Genomic DNA, 15378 nt, shown 5'->3' with positions numbered 1-15378 from the left:
GTAAATAATAAGTAGCCTAATGAAAATCACATGTTTTCATTACATTAGCAAATATGAATTTCCATACCACGATCCAATCACAACACTGAAAACAAACTGTTGCATATTCTTGGTCAAATGACAGGTTATTAAGAAACAGGAAATTAAGCAATTAATACATGCAGTGGAAACAGCAGGGCTCTCAAGGGTCGCATCGAGCTTGACAGTCACTCACTTTAGGCACGCACTCAAGCCACACATCCAATTTCTCACGCTAAAAAAAAAGAGCCGTGTTGGTTCCTCTTCAACCGCAGCGTAGCGCCGCCCGGTCAGTTATTAATTGCTTTATTTTAACTTTCGTTGTTTAGTTATATAGTTAGCCCAATACATATAGTTGCAGTTTGCTTCATTTTAGACTGTGACACAGCGGCTCTGTTTGTGCAATCCTGCCAAATCCCTGCAATCCGACCAGATTCTAAGCACAGCCGTGGTGATCCCTAATACATATTGATTTGGAATGGGCATTAACCAGATTTAGGTTTGAATTTTAAACCTGATTCAAATAGAAGATGTTCCATTTGCTAATCTCTGGAGATTAGAAAGTGAGAAACACATTTTGCTGAAGGGCCAAGTTATTGCATTTCAAGCAACCCAAAATGGGAGTTTTATTATGAATGTGCATTTCCTCCTCTCTAACCAAGATAAGCAATGCAAATCACCACGCAGTACCGGAAAGGGGAGAAAGTGCAACATTTTGAGAGGGCGCAGAAATCCAAAGTGGTTCTCATACAAAATGATGATAAAACATAAGAGGGGCTTAATGTCTGACGCAAGAGCGGGCAAATAAACTGAACCATGGAATACACGCTGTTTGTGTTGGGGGTTTGTGTTGGGCTTTTGTGACCTGTGTCTCTGCCACAGGATGCAAAGCGTTGGTGGAAACGATAAGGTTTGATTGGCATCAAGGAGGCGGTCCAGCGCTTGTGTGACAGTTGTGTTGTTTGTTTTAGTCAAGAATTCCACAGCTGTTTTTTTTTGAGAAATGTTGTGATGCTACATTAAACTAAAATAGGTTGCAATAGAAAAAAGTCATAAGATGCAACAGCGATGTGACTGGGGTTAGGTACATAATGTGACTGAGGGAAAACAGAGTACACTTTGCAGAGAGAGAGAGAGAGAGAGAGTGAGAGGGAGAGACAGAAGAGAGAGAGTGAGAGGGAGGGAGGAAGTCCTACAGATGAGGACTTGTCATGAAGCGCGGCAGACGTTACTTATGAGAAGAGGCAGAAAGGACCTTTACCACCAGTGAGGAACTAAAGCAGAGTGTTGCAATTGGGCCGAAAGAAGAGACCGAGATAGAGAGAGAGAGAGAGAGAGAGAGACCCTCCTCTCTGCGCAGGCCAGCTGATGAGAGAAGATGAAGAGCCAAATCACCAACACTCTCTCTGACTTCTTCTTTGAGTATGAGACCCCTCGCCAGGTGCTGGTGAGGAACAGGAGGGTGGGCGTTGCGTGCCGTGTGATCCAGGCGGGGGTCCTGGCGTACATCATTGGGTAAGAGCCATCACATTCCCCCCTCGTTTCCTGTAGAGTTCAGAGGGGCACCGGGGAAACGTCAGTCTGCGCTGGCATGTTCTAAGTGCGTCGTACGGCGTGTGAGGCTAAACTACTTTTCATTGTGACCCTGCACATTGTGACAGCTCGGCTAGCTGGGGAGCTTCAAAGTGACGTGGCCGACATTAAGCAGTTTTAATTCTGCGAAAGTCTTTTCTTTTTCAAAACAGCATCACATGCTATTTACATTCTTTATAAAGACTTTTTACTTGGCTTCAGGTGGTCAGACACACAGGCTGTAACTCGCCAGGTATACTGTTGACACAGCAAACAGCAACTGCAAACAGGCGTAGAGTAATGACAGATTGAGTGACGGCAGATGGGACTGCAGCGTGACATCTTGCTATGTGCGTGTCTCAAGTAAAAAGATTAAAAAACAGCATGCAAAATGCTTTTTATCTTACGGATTCGATGTGTCCAAAATCATGCTTTAACACGCTGGAGTGGTTTCCTGGATCCTCATCCTGTAAAGGGGAGAGAAACTTTTTTATCTTTTGTGATCTGATGTGGCATTTCTGTTTTAGTTAGTTGGAACTGTTGACAAACTGTTTGTCAAGCCCGCACTTGTGTGAGTGTTCGCATCATTGCACCAGAACGCGAGGAGTGGCCCGTGATGAACAGGCCACTCCTCGGACAGGCTGAGGCATATTGGGGCCTTTTCCAATAAATTAATAGAGTGGCTTTTACTCTATTGCTTAACATACCTACATTTAACTGATGGGATTTAGAATGTCAGACTTTACTTGTAAGACAGTATTTCTACATTATTTTATAGGTATTTTTACTGAAGCAAAGGATCTGAGTTTCACCTGAGGTGATAATCATTAATTGGAATATTCCAGGTTTGTTTTATGGGGCACAGAACTTTTTTATTTCTGCAGAGTGAGGCTACTCCTTGTGTGGCTCCATGTGTCTACCCAGGATTTATAGGAATAACAGCTGGTGTGCACTGGGAAGAAACTGTACGTATATACATGCTCCACCCACACACGAGGAGCTGTTTTATATATTGTGTAAAAAGCAATTACCAGAAACATGCTTCAGACTGCAGAGTGAAATACAATTCCATCAATTAGGGAAATATCAAGTTGGTGCTTGTGTTCAAGAGGAATTGGAGGTAAAAAAAATACAATAAAGAAACTCATGAGCGTGAAATAATGAATCTGGAATGAAATCTCCCAAAACAGAAGTCTAAGTGAGATGTGAATCTGCTGCGACAGAAGCAGAGCAGAGAGGAGGAGGAGGAGGAGGAGGCTCCTTGATGTGCGAAGGCCTTTTCTTCCCACCATACTGGGGTTGCTGAGATTAGGGATGAATGAACAGAAAAAAATCCACACTTGAGCTAATCCCAACGTTGTTCAAACAATAGATGTCGATTTTTGTCAATTTAAAAGTGACAAGAATTAATTACAGTTTGTCGAGGCTGCTGTTCTGTTAATTTAGTCGTAGCTTTCTGGATTAAGAAAAACTTCATTCAAATTGATTTATTAAATAGTTTCATTTCAACATTTATGTTCAATTAGTTTTTTTCTATTGAGGTTTACACAAACGGGAAGCATGCACATGTTTTCCTACATGAGAACAAAGTTTTCAGTAAATAAAAATGCAAATATTATGCATAAAATAAGTGTTAAAATAGGTTTGTGTATTTTGGAGGTTGAAAATGAAAACGGAAAGAGAACCAGTGGTTCACTGTTTCACGCTGGTGTGACTCCTGCTCTGACCCGAGGAGGACGGTCCTCATAGTCACATCTCATTTCATGCCCATCACTATCAGGGCAAGTGACAGGTGGGATGACAGCAGAAAAGGGAGCTCCATCAGTCCTTTAATACCAACGGGGACACAACCTGAGTGTCACCGTGCCTGTTCCGTTCTATTCTGTAGTATCATTGCAAAGAGGAAATAAAAACCTGCTTCAGTTACCAGTTGAAGACTTTTCAAATTAAAGAAAATGGGCATTTGTATATTTGTCGTGGCCTAAGTCTGAAGATGTTTAGGTTTAAAGCACCTTGACCAAAAACATGGACCTCAAAGAAAAACTAAAAGTGGGACGTCTCCCATGAAATATGAATAACTTAGTGAAGATAGTTCCTAAATGTGCCTCCCTCCATCACATTTTCGGTCATACATCACCAGCAGAAGGCAACGTGTGTCCGAGCAGCGTTGGATTGTCATGCGTGTTAGCATGCACCAATAACGCTTGATCAATAGTCCGAAGTTTCAAGCCATGATTTTATTGGTACTGCTCGAGTGTCTTATCTTTCAGAAACACAGTGTCAACTTCCGCTCACTGCATGTATAGTGTCGTCACATGCCAATTAAACTTCTGTCTCCAAAGGACGGCCAAGGTGACAAAACCATTTCGTTTGATTTTTGGAGAAAAGCAGGCGTTCATTTTCGAGTCATGTGAGTATCTACGCATGGAAGTCTTGTGACTAACGACACTTAACCACTAAATGCGCTTTACTTTTGGCTTCACTTGGACATTTCACTTGGGCCATAGCGACCTTGTTACAACTGTTACAGTTCTTACTTTTAATGGTGTCGTTATTACATTCCAATACAAATTATGGTAACTTTAACCAAGTCGTTTTGTTTCCCTCTACCTAACAATTTGTTTTGCAACATCAACCATTGCACGTTTCTCCAACCGTAATAGAAGATTAAATCTACGAGTTTGTTTCAGAAACATTAACTCTGAACACACCATGCAAACCCTTCTCACGAGCATGGGTCTCCTTGTTGCTGATTGGCGGGAATAGTGTTGTGTGAGTGTGAAATAATGAATCTGCAATGGAATCTCCCGAAACAGCAGTCTAAGTGAGATGTGAATCTGCTGCGACAGAAGCAGAGCAGAGAGGAGGAGGAGGAGGAGGAGGCTCCTTGATGTGCGAAGGTCTTTTCTTCCCACCATACTGGGGTTGCTGAGATTAGTGATGAATGAACAAAAAAAAATCCACACTTGAGCTAATCCCAACGTTATTCAAACAATAGATTGAAATGAACAATAGAATTGTGTTGCTCGTGTGGCTCGTTCCTGCATGTATGAACAGGAGGAGATGTTTGCTGAGCTTAACAAATCTCAAATTAAAATCGCTGGCTGCTCTTTTAATAACAGAAAATTAGTTATTTTTATCCTAATTGTATTTGCTTAAGGATATAGACTGTATCTGTTTGCACTGATACACATAGAAGCTGTTATATTAATATAATAGTCAGATTCCTCAATATAACACTCTGGGTGAAGTTTAACAGTTGCTGATAAAATGATGAGCCAGAGCTGTGGTACAAGCGGTACTTATTGGTTGTAATACTCAAAGAGTTTGCTTCAACCTTGTGATGGAGCATTCTTATATATTTTCAACTGGACAAGTTATTACTTTGAATTATGCATTAGTAACTGTCTGCACTCGGAGATGCAATAAGTCAGATTGGTACAACCAATGTGACATTGCACAACAAATAACACACTGCACAGGTGTCCCCTTGAGGGACGCTGCTTGCATTTGGGACTGCGGTGCAGAATGTCCACATCACTGCCTGCAGCGGAGTCCGAGGTCCTAACAGACCTGATGCCTTACTGTGTGTCTCCCGCAGGTGGGTGTTCATCTACGAGAAAGGCTACCAGTCCACAGACATAGCAGTGAGCTCCGTCTTTACCAAAATGAAAGGAGTGGGCTACACCAGCATCAATGGAAAGGAGAGAGTGTGGGACGAGGCCGACTTCGTCTTCCCACCACAGGTGGGTTGGTGGCTGAGCCGCGACTCCCGATTGGCCAAGAAGTTGTTTTGCACCCGGTAGAAGTCACTGACCATGGTTGAGGTGATACATCTGGATTACAAGCAGATGTTGGGAAGTCAATACTCACATTAAGCGAATCAAACTGTCGGAGTGATGAACATTGAACGGAGTCAGACACAAGCAACGCCGAAGCGCTTTAAAAAAAGCTGGTTGGCAGTTAGAATCGTGACAGAATTTGAGGTGTAGTCGTGCTTTAAAAAACATGTGGCTCAATCTTTTCTTACTTTAAATGACTAAATCTGAGATAGTTCATAATCTGGTTTTGTCAATTTAGAGTGTTTCACTTCTGTAAAGAACCAATCAAACAACCTAAAAGAGAGATAGACTCTGGTCTAACACTAAATATATAACATATATATATATACATATATATATATGTATATATATCGGCGTGGTCCTTTTTTAAGTTGGTTTTGCACATGGTTTGCTATGCTGAACCCAACCTACAAGATGAAAATGTCTCTTTAGGCCTCACACTGATCACTAAGCTGATCTCTCTTAGTGGTTTAGTTTGAGTGAAACTTAATTAAATGGATCACACATTATGTTTTGAATATGAGGATCAACTTAATGGTCAATAGCAGAACCAATGCGTATTGTGGGGGATCATCGTACCATCGTACATCAAGAAAATTCCCATGGAATTATAATAAAAGCTTAGCTTGTTAAAATATATCCATGAATAATATTAAGTTTGTAACCTTCTGTAAATCACATTTTCACTTCTTTTTGAGCAACAGATTGATAACTAAAGATAACATAAAGTCAACTTATTGCAAGCGCATAACACAAGCACATTGTATACAAAATGAAAGAAGAAGTAAATGTCTTTTGTTGCGTGAAGCTAAAAACACACCATGGAAACCAACTTTTGGGGACAATTGAAAGTGCAGGTGGTCTCAGCAGGTCACCAGTGGGACACAACCGACTAATGTTTGATAAGCTGTTTGCAATAAACTTTAGCATACTGCCTAGAATGTTTAGTAAACTATGTCATTTTATGGCATAAAGAAAAGAGATAATAATTAACATATTACTTAATATCATCCACCTCAGGGAGACTCATCTTTCGTGGTGATGACAAACTACATAATAACTGAAGGTCAGGAGATGAGGAAGTGTCCAGAGGTAGGTGCAATCGTTTTCCCCTTGGTTTCCCCTTCCCTCTCTGTCTTCACTACTTCCAAAAATAGTCAGACTAAAAAGGAAATGCCCCTCATTCCAAGACTGTTTCTGTAATTGAGTGATTGTGTAGCTGTCGGATAGCGTCTTTTTTTAAATCAATGGCCTCAAGATGACCTAAACAGCAGTTTCTTTATGCCGCCATACGCCTCAGTTAAATGCATGTCGTGTCCTCCCACTGACCACAATCTCTTGCTTTGGAACAGCTCCAGGGAAGCCACAACTGCAGCTCAGACTCTGACTGCGAAGAAGGGAGATTCAAACGTACGGGACACGGTAAATCCTGACGCCCTGACAGTGTGAGACATCAGCAGTCCTCACTGAAGCGTCTGTCCATCTGACACCTTCGGCTCTCTGCTGTCTGCCATCGCTTCTCAGCCCTCCTCAAACGTAAAACTTTTTAGAGCCACATGTTACAGGAGCAAGATGCAGCGAAGGGGAAGGTAGAGAATCGTGCAAGGTTGTGGAGCAGTGTGTTTACAGAAAGGGTTGTGCCTGCTGAGAACTCCTATCGGACCGACTCAAACACTAGAAACTAAAACACAGCGTGTCAGCTAAGGTAAACATTTAGATGTAGCCCGCTGCATTGCTCTTCTCCAGCACCAAGATAAAAAAGATGGATTAAAATCAACAACCTCAGTCTTGTCTTGGGACGCCCAACGGTTTGTAGAGCAGTGAAGTAAAGCCCTGCCTTAGGCAAGTAGACATATGTACTGTGTATACAATCGCAGATGTCACAATAACACTTGTGCTTAGTAGCCGGCACAAACCATAAGCACACAGAGACGTTAAGCACAAATAACCATTCAGACAAGAGCTTCCTTAATAGGTCCAAACGTAGCAGGGGGGAATTAAAAGAGCAGCTACATTCATGTATTGTCTCTGGGTTAACTTCCGTCCCTTTGAGCCCTTTGGTGCCAACATTAACTTCAATAAGACCAATGTCCGCCACAGCTTTAGATCTGTCTGCCTCAGACCAATCAAATTCACCCCGACGGGCCGCTGTCGCTTCAGAGGGGCCGCGCTGTCTCTGTGCTCGTGGACAAGTCAACAAGTAAACAGACTGCTGGGCTCCAGTGAGCGGTCAGAGATTGAAGCTGAGCGAGCAATCACCTGCTTTAGAAACCGATAGCGACAAAGCTGATGGCGTGGAGTGAGAATCTGTGTTAGGATCGTGACGAGATAAAGGAAAGAGCTACTTCAGCACTTGCTTTCGCTTGCTGGTGATGCTAATTTAAGATACGGCGATGAAAGTAAACGCCCTGCAGTCCTTCTTTTTGCTACTGCTCGAAAAATAAGTATCGTGTTTAAAGTTTTGTGTCTGGTGTTGGTGATGAACTCGTGTTTGTGTTTCAAGGGCAAATGACAGGAGTCTGTGAGAAGGCCACTAAGACCTGCGAGGTGTTGGCCTGGTGCCCCGTGGAGAACGATCACGACATACCAGAGTATGTGGACACGCTGAATGAATCAAACTGCAGAACATGTGACTATTTCATCTGTGATGATTCGGTGGCGTCCACTTTCTGGATTACCTAATTCTCTGTACCCGGGAAATAGCGTTTGTAATTGATTTCTGGATTCGACATGCTGGATTTGATACCTGTCCATCTTCTCTTTATTCTCATCTAGTCCTGCTATGTTGCTGTCAGCAGAGAACTACACACTGTTCATCAAAAACTCTGTAACTTTCCCCATGTTTGGCATTTCAAGGTGATTACTTCATTCATGATGGATGGTGCAAATGTTTCCATGGACCGCTGGCACTATCGATAACCACGTCTTATGTGCTGACCGACTGTGCTCTCAGGAGTAACCTGGTGGAGGACGTGGATGCTGAATACATAAGCAAATGCCTTCATGATCCAAAGGATTCTCCATTGTGTCCCATATTCAGACTGGGAGACATAGTTAGACTGTCTGGCTTCAACTTCGAAACCATAGCCCGAGAGGTGAGTCCGATGATCTTTACTCAACACTGACTAGTATTGTTCAGGTTGAAAGGCAGATTCAAAGTCACAGTGTTGTCTATTGATGTTTTCTTTCCCCCACGTTACCATGGAGAGCTGCACTGTGTGTGATGCGCTTGTGTCCCGGCAGGGAGGGGCCATTGGCATTGTGATCGACTGGACATGTAATCTGGACAAGGATGTAAAACACTGTAGACCAAAGTACAACTTTCATGGTCTGTACGGAAACCCTGCTGAGACTGACAAAGCCAGAGCATCAGTTGGCTACAATTTCAGGTGTGCAGACGTACTCCCCTGAACTGAAATGGACTCAGCAGAAATACTTCTCATGCGATATGAATATTGTGAGAAATACACTTGTTTTTTTTACTGTTAGTTGGATAAGAAGATACACAAGTCTGCGTGTTAAAGCAGGACCAAGTAACTGCTTTGCGTAGCTTAGCTTAGCATAGCTTAGTTTAGCGTGGCTTTGTGTAACGATGGAAACGGGGGGGCAGCTTGTCTGGTTTTATAGGTTTCACTCTATAAAACTATGAAACGTTACACTTCACTTTTTGAGTATGTTAAACAAACAATATAAAATGTGTTAATTTGTGGCGGTGAACTTTGTGCGCTCGCTGTTTGTTTCTCGTCTTATTGCTAAGCTAATGTTTGCTGGCCGTAGTTTCATTATGATCGGACAGATTGGAAAGCATCTCTTCATCTCTGTACACTAGAAATTGAAAGAGTATATTTCCCGAAATGTTGACCAACCTTTTTAATGGAGGTTTTGATACTTTAGTCACTTGCTGCTCCGGTCTGACAAAAAAAAGCTAATACAGCTGATGGAAAGTCTGAACACAAGTCAGGTAAAGTCAAGTAAATTATATTTCTTTAGCCAAACCAAAAATAAAAAACTTGCCTTAAGGGGTTGGGATACAATCAATCAGAGCGTTGTGGAGATATAGTCATTGACTCTGTAGCAGTGGCATACAAATGATATAATAATGATAACTTCTTGGCTCTGTGTAGGTATGCTAAATATTATTTGGAGGACAAAGTCCAGAAGAGAACCCTTCTCAAAGTGTTTGGCATCAGGTTCGACATCATCGTGCAGTCACTGGTGAGCTGCACATTATAACATGTTTAGACGTTTGGATTTACGATTTGAGAAATACTCAAAGGCAATGCTGAATCCTCTGAACTCCCTTCTTCACAGGCCAGAAAGTTCGACATTATCCCCACCCTGACCGCGATAGGCTCCGGAGTGGGCATCTTTGGAGTGGTATGTGAGAGCCGGACTCTTTATTTTCTGTGGCATACTTTGTATTTATACTGTAAAAAATCTGCTGTTGTAGGCGACCGTGGTATGTGACCTGGTGCTGCTCCATTTGCTACCGAAAAGAGAATTTTACAAGAACATGAAATTCAAATCCACTGACTCTCATAAACAGGTAAGCTTCATAACGAATACATGCTGTTGTGATCGTTTAACTTCAGTCTGAACACAAGAAGGCAGCAGAGAGGCCTTTCGCTGAAGTGAACGGCCACAGCGCAATTCTTTATCCAGCATCTTTTTGACGCACAGCAGCAGCCCCCCCTCGCTGCTTACACCCATAACACTCAGCAGCAGGGATCCTACGCTTGCTGCACACCACTCTGATGGCACATGAAACCTTCTCTCATCCCTCCGCTGAAACTGTTCCCCAATTTAACTGAAACAGGCGGAACATTGTCTTTATTTCACATCGTTACAGCAATACACTTTAAAAACAAGCACCTATTACAACCTCGAAGCGAATGCAAGACAAGTCCCCGGCCCTGGTCGGTCCAACGTGAGTGGAAGTCCAAACAGTAGAGTATATTCTCCATGTTTTCCATGATGGGATGTTTAGGAGAATCCTTGTTTTAGTTACAAACAAGTGCTTTAATGTCTTCTTTCCCCCACAGGACCCGGACTCAGAGGCATGTAGCACAGAAACAGAGGTATCTAAAGTTTATAAAATAAGATTTATACACAATATCACAATAATAAACAGCAGGCTTGTGATAGCTGATGTTTCATTTGTTCGTTTGTCTTCTAGAAGTGAGCGGTGAGGAAACCTTTGAGGGCGTAGTGACATGGGACACCACAAGACCCCGGCCCCTCCACACTAAATGGACGCTGGATTGGAAAAGACGTAATCCAAAAGACATTTCTTGGTATCCTCTATTTCTTTGGCATCCTTTACAAACAACATCCCCCGCTCTAAAGAGTGAGCCCGAGTGACGGTTACTGTAGTTTTAGCATTGCTCGTCTGTATACATGTACTTTCGTTTTAAATGTTTTATTTAGTGTAGCTTGGTTTGCCTTTGTTTCTTTGGGTGTAACATCCGCCTCCACCCTTATCCGTGCCGGTTAAAAGAAAACTTTGATGCATCAGTGTATACAGGATTGATTCACAACTCATCCATTGCTTCGGTCTCTGGCTTTTGTCAAAACAAGATACCCCATGACATCACAGACGGAGTGACTCATCCCGTGTGCACCTTGCGATCTGCAATTCAATAAAAGATGCACAGTAACACGACTGTTTTTCTTTCTTCTCCTGCCCGCAGTAGTGAAACAAGAATACATGCAGCATGTTAAGAGAATTCAGATGTTCTTTTTTATTGTCTTCATCATCTCCAGGTGTACAAAAAGCATGCAAAAAATTGCTTCTTTGTATATATTGGTACATATTTACATTGTAACAAGTGCATTCCAAAGAGACGTGCCATGCAAGCGACACAAGGACAGAGAAATGCACAAGACAACAAAAAGCTGCAGGCACACAAGCACACAAGCGGCACGTACAAACTCACTCTCTCACACTCCTTTGGATCGAACTAGGACCTGAAATGATGAAAGTTTCCTGTGGTGCAACTAACTCATACGTTTCTTTCTTTGTTACCACATTTACGGCACTAAGCGAGGGCTTTCTCAAGGATCCACGATTTAATTGAATGTGTATTTCATTTGTATCTGGACAGATCGGATACCAAAAGGTGACGGTTATGCTGATACATTGAGCCATTCAAACACGGTCACAACTAATTGTTCAAGAGCTCAAAATGACTGGATTCTTAAAAAAAATGTAGTGTAGCCCCATTTTTAGCAGTTCTTTTGCAGCTTTCCAAATGGCCAATATAATTCTTTACCAAATGTAATAGAAATTGGTTTAAAAGCTTTGAATAACTGTAGCCATTCTATCGTCATACGGATATGTAAAATCTGGTCACTGCAGCTGAAGCAGCAGGTTGTCCCAGAAGGGAGAAAGAGTTGCTAATTGAGTTTATAAAAAAGAAAATCTCAAAAAAAAAAAAAAAAAGTACCAATGCTTCCAAATGCAGATTTCTGAACAATAGCACAGGAGACTGAGAGCAGACAGATACACAGTCAACACGGTCTTTACAGGTGAGCCACACAGACACTTTACAATGTTAGACAGTAATATACATGTATAACAAGAATAACTTAAATATGTATCTAGAAGTGGAAAAGTGCAAATATTGAATAAGTGAAATGTTTATCGAGCAGTGGAAAAGTGCAAATATTGAACAGTGTTTCAGTTGTTTTTCAACATGGTCAACTTGAAAACATAAAAGCAGAGGAATGCCGGATATACACAGAGGACAAAGACGACAGCACTACTGCACTCTGACCAACGTCAGACACATTAACGTCAAGATGGCCACGCGCTCATACGGGCAAAACCATTCCATAGTCTTTGGAGTTTAAACCGCCCTCAGTGCCTCCTTTCGCCGACGTGGTCATCAGCACAGAGAAGGGCCAACATCAGTCAATGATTCCTTTCCGACATGCAGACACATCATTTCACACAGGAATTCATCCCTTTATAAAACACATTACAGACTCTTACTGAACAATCAAATCAAAACGAGTAAAGCTTTTAGATTCCCCGGCGCCACACAATGCCAATAGCAGCGCGTGAAAGGCTTTCTCATTCACATTGTGCCGATGCCTCGGCGTTCGGTTTGTACCCGGTTCGGTTGAGTCGTTTTTTCAGTAACCCTGAAAAAGTATGTATGTATGGTGAGTAGAGCTTCGCTGCTTTACCCCCCCCCCCCATGGCCTCCTTTACCTGGAGGAGTTTTATGAATTTCTCGTGGAAGAGCACTCATTGATGTTTATCCTGGACAATGATTATTCATGCCTTCACATGAGCTCTGCATACAAGACTGTTGTGTAATAATGCATTCTAGTTTTTACGAGAAAATATTGAAAGAGATATGCAATAGTAGTTTGTGTTCCTTTTACTTCTCTTGCCTTACGACATTCACTTCCAAAAGCTGCGGTTTCTCTCGCAATAAACCGAATCAAACCGTAGAGCGAGATAGGAAGAGACACGTTACAGAGCATGAATCCGCAGGCAGTCGAGAGTGCAAAACAACTTTGAACACAGAAGCGGTTGCACATTACACCGCGACCATAGCCTGTTCAAATGAGCCAGCCTCTCTTCAACAGCGGGCTTCCTTCTTCCTTCCGGTCAGAGAAGTTCACCCAGTCAGGCGAGAGGACCGTGAAGTTCTTCAGCACCAAAGTAAAAAGCTACCGATGGCACGAACACAGTGAGACGATAACATTGACGACACCTCGAGACATTTATGTGCAATATCAACCCCCCCGTGGTGTACTGAACAGATAATAGTTTAATTAACATGCTGTGGTTTGTGATGGGCCACGCTCTTTCTGGCCGGCTCTGACTGGGACAGCTGGCACGAAGCAGTCAGATGATGAGGCCCGACTGGTCATTCATGCAGAAATATCAAAAGAAATAAATATCTGAGCTCCAGAGTGTTGGAGCATTGCAGTGTAATGCCCGCTGCAGAGTTCCTCTTCTTGGTTCACTGATGCCAGTCACATCAGTAAAGGGTTGCGCTGCGAATACTGTGGATCCAACTCAGCGGACAAGTGGGGAGTAAGATGGGGAGAGGGCAGGGACGCTAAAAGATGCCGAGCAGAGTTGGAGCGTAAACAAAAGCCATGAAGCGGGTCTTCCAAACCATCAGTCTGTCCAGCGTCATTGATTTGATTAACAGGTGGATGGAAGGGGGGACACACGGGTAAAGGGGACAAAACTCTGTGGGAGGTCTCATGAGGCGGGCTCGTCTTCGTGCAGGTCCTCCAGCTCTCCGTCTCTGGGTCCGTCTCCCGTGCTGCTCTTTCTGCAACAAGTAAGAGGTGGCGGTCAAAAAGAGCACACGCAGAGATCTAAACCACTGTACTAGACACTGTGCTTCGTCTCTCCACAAGCAGCGAAACCAGGGAAGCGTTTTTGTCACATGATGAATGTTAAAGGCAGCCTTAAATGACAGCAGCAGGGAGACGAGGGAGCTGGGGAAGGCTAGGCTGCTCCATCACTTGTCATGACGGGAATGAGCGAGAGCAGAGGAGTCTAAGATGATGATCATGATGATGATGCTGCTGCTGCTGCTGCTGCTGGCTGGTAGATGTTGGACAGACAGCGTGTCGGACCATGCTGCACAATGTGTTACCTGAGGGAGGGGTGCAGTTTTAAAGAGGGCCGGAAGGGCCAAGAGTCCCTGCAGCAAAGTGGGAGAAAAGATGGGTGGAAAAAAAAAGGGTCACAGGTGAGAGGGCAAAGGTCACCTCAGTGTGTGTGTGTGTGTGTGTGTGTGGGGGGGGGGTGTTAAAGGTCACATACGTCACCTCCTCAACCTGTAAATGCTTCCTGTATCTGTGGCTTTGATATTTGTGAAAAAATGACTCAAATATTTTAGGATTTTGAGCGCTAAGGTTAAAAAAAAATCAAACCTTTTTTTTAAACAGCATCCCATCAATCTCCCAATCCGGGTCAAAATGATGGTGGTTAAACAGATTACATAAAGCTACGTGTGAGCCATGAGTGTTCCAGGTCTTTCTTGATAGTTCTCCTATTAAATCCGTACAATTTATAATTCATGGTGACATGAAGCTGGACAATCACTAACTATGAGCTAATGGACAGATGGGCTAAATACTTCAGATGAGTCTAATTTATAAGATGAAAGCCCTGTTTTTTTCCCCCCCACAGTCCCCAGCAGGGGGCAGTGTTGTCTCAAACTTCCTTCATATGCTCTGGAAACACCTTCACCTCGGATGGCAGCGCTCTGAATGTCTACAATCTAATAGGGAAAACCTCGGCCTCTAGCAAAAGGGAGATGGGAGCCTGTCTGCAGATCACATCACATCAGATTACTCTGCTACGGATGCTTCAGCTCGGCTCTTGGCCGCACTGCTTATGTCGGGATTGCAGGAGCAGTTCACACGATTGCCCATTTCCCCCCCCCCAGTGATCTCAATCCACGTTCTCACTCAGAGCTGGAAGCAACACACAAAAGAAACACGTATAAAAGCTGGAAGCTCCGCTGCATACAATGAAAGAATGAAGGATGGTGCTATGGCAAAGCAGCAGCTGCTGCTGCCGATGTCAGAGTCTCTAGTAATCTCTGCAATAAGCAAGAGCCTCGTGTTGTTGCGTTTCTCCGTCTTCACGGATGAGATGTACAGTTATTGAGAGCCAGAGGGCGCGTGTGCTTACATGAGCAGGCTGCCGGGCGCAGACATAGACCTCTCCTCTCTCCTGCTGGGACACTCAAAGGGGTTGCTGAAGGATCGCTTCCTTAGCATGGCTCTCACCAAGATCTGAAACATTCACAGGCACAGGACGGCTGCAATGACGTGCCAAAGCTCGCTGTGGCTCTGCACAAAATAAAGTATTCATCGAAGGAAGTGCACACAGAGGGTTGAAGCAGACCAGAATGTCTCAGATAAGTCCATTCTTGTTACGTTTACAACGTTTTTTTTTTTT

At 43.3% G+C, this 15378-nt stretch overlaps 2 protein-coding genes across 12 annotated transcripts in view; one reads left to right on the top strand and one right to left on the bottom strand.

Annotated features, from left to right (window-relative positions):
• Positions 1 to 208: 208 nt before the first annotated feature.
• Positions 209 to 11089, top strand: p2rx1 (purinergic receptor P2X, ligand-gated ion channel, 1). 8 transcript variants are annotated; one of them, XM_078106148.1, is made up of 14 exons: positions 1215 to 1533; positions 3933 to 4000; positions 5192 to 5336; positions 6453 to 6524; positions 6785 to 6842; positions 7936 to 8023; positions 8208 to 8288; positions 8386 to 8527; positions 8676 to 8821; positions 9557 to 9647; positions 9744 to 9809; positions 9883 to 9978; positions 10475 to 10510; positions 10609 to 11089. In XM_078106148.1, coding segments are annotated over exons 2-14 (1029 nt in total). In that variant the 5' UTR covers positions 1215 to 1533; positions 3933 to 3998; the 3' UTR covers positions 10615 to 11089. The 8 variants fall into 8 exon arrangements, with proteins under 8 accessions (XP_040037095.2, XP_040037093.2, XP_040037094.2 ...); XM_078106147.1 differs by having other exon boundaries at positions 1393 to 1533; positions 6785 to 6854; XM_040181163.2 differs by having other exon boundaries at positions 1393 to 1533; positions 6785 to 6854; positions 8640 to 8821.
• Positions 11090 to 11149: 60 nt separating this feature from the next.
• The window catches only part of camkk1a (calcium/calmodulin-dependent protein kinase kinase 1, alpha a), a 39069-nt gene continuing 34840 nt past the window's right edge, over positions 11150 to 15378 (bottom strand). For 2 of the 4 annotated variants that reach the window (XM_040181155.2, XM_078106142.1), the window contains 3 exons: positions 15109 to 15212; positions 14063 to 14110; positions 11150 to 13732 (listed from right to left, as the gene is read on the bottom strand). In XM_040181155.2, coding sequence (XP_040037089.2) covers positions 13660 to 13732; positions 14063 to 14110; positions 15109 to 15212 — 225 coding nt within the window. In that variant the 3' untranslated portion in view covers positions 11150 to 13659. The remainder of the gene's footprint in view (positions 13733 to 14062; positions 14111 to 15108; positions 15213 to 15378) is intronic. The other 2 variants (XM_040181156.2, XM_078106145.1) reach the window with 1 other exon arrangement.

This window comes from Gasterosteus aculeatus, chromosome 7 (assembly GCF_964276395.1).
Source record: "Gasterosteus aculeatus chromosome 7, fGasAcu3.hap1.1, whole genome shotgun sequence".
Classification (NCBI taxonomy): Eukaryota; Metazoa; Chordata; class Actinopteri; order Perciformes; family Gasterosteidae; genus Gasterosteus; species Gasterosteus aculeatus.
Note: the sequence above shows the minus strand (reverse complement) of the source record. Positions and strands in the feature narration are given on the sequence as shown.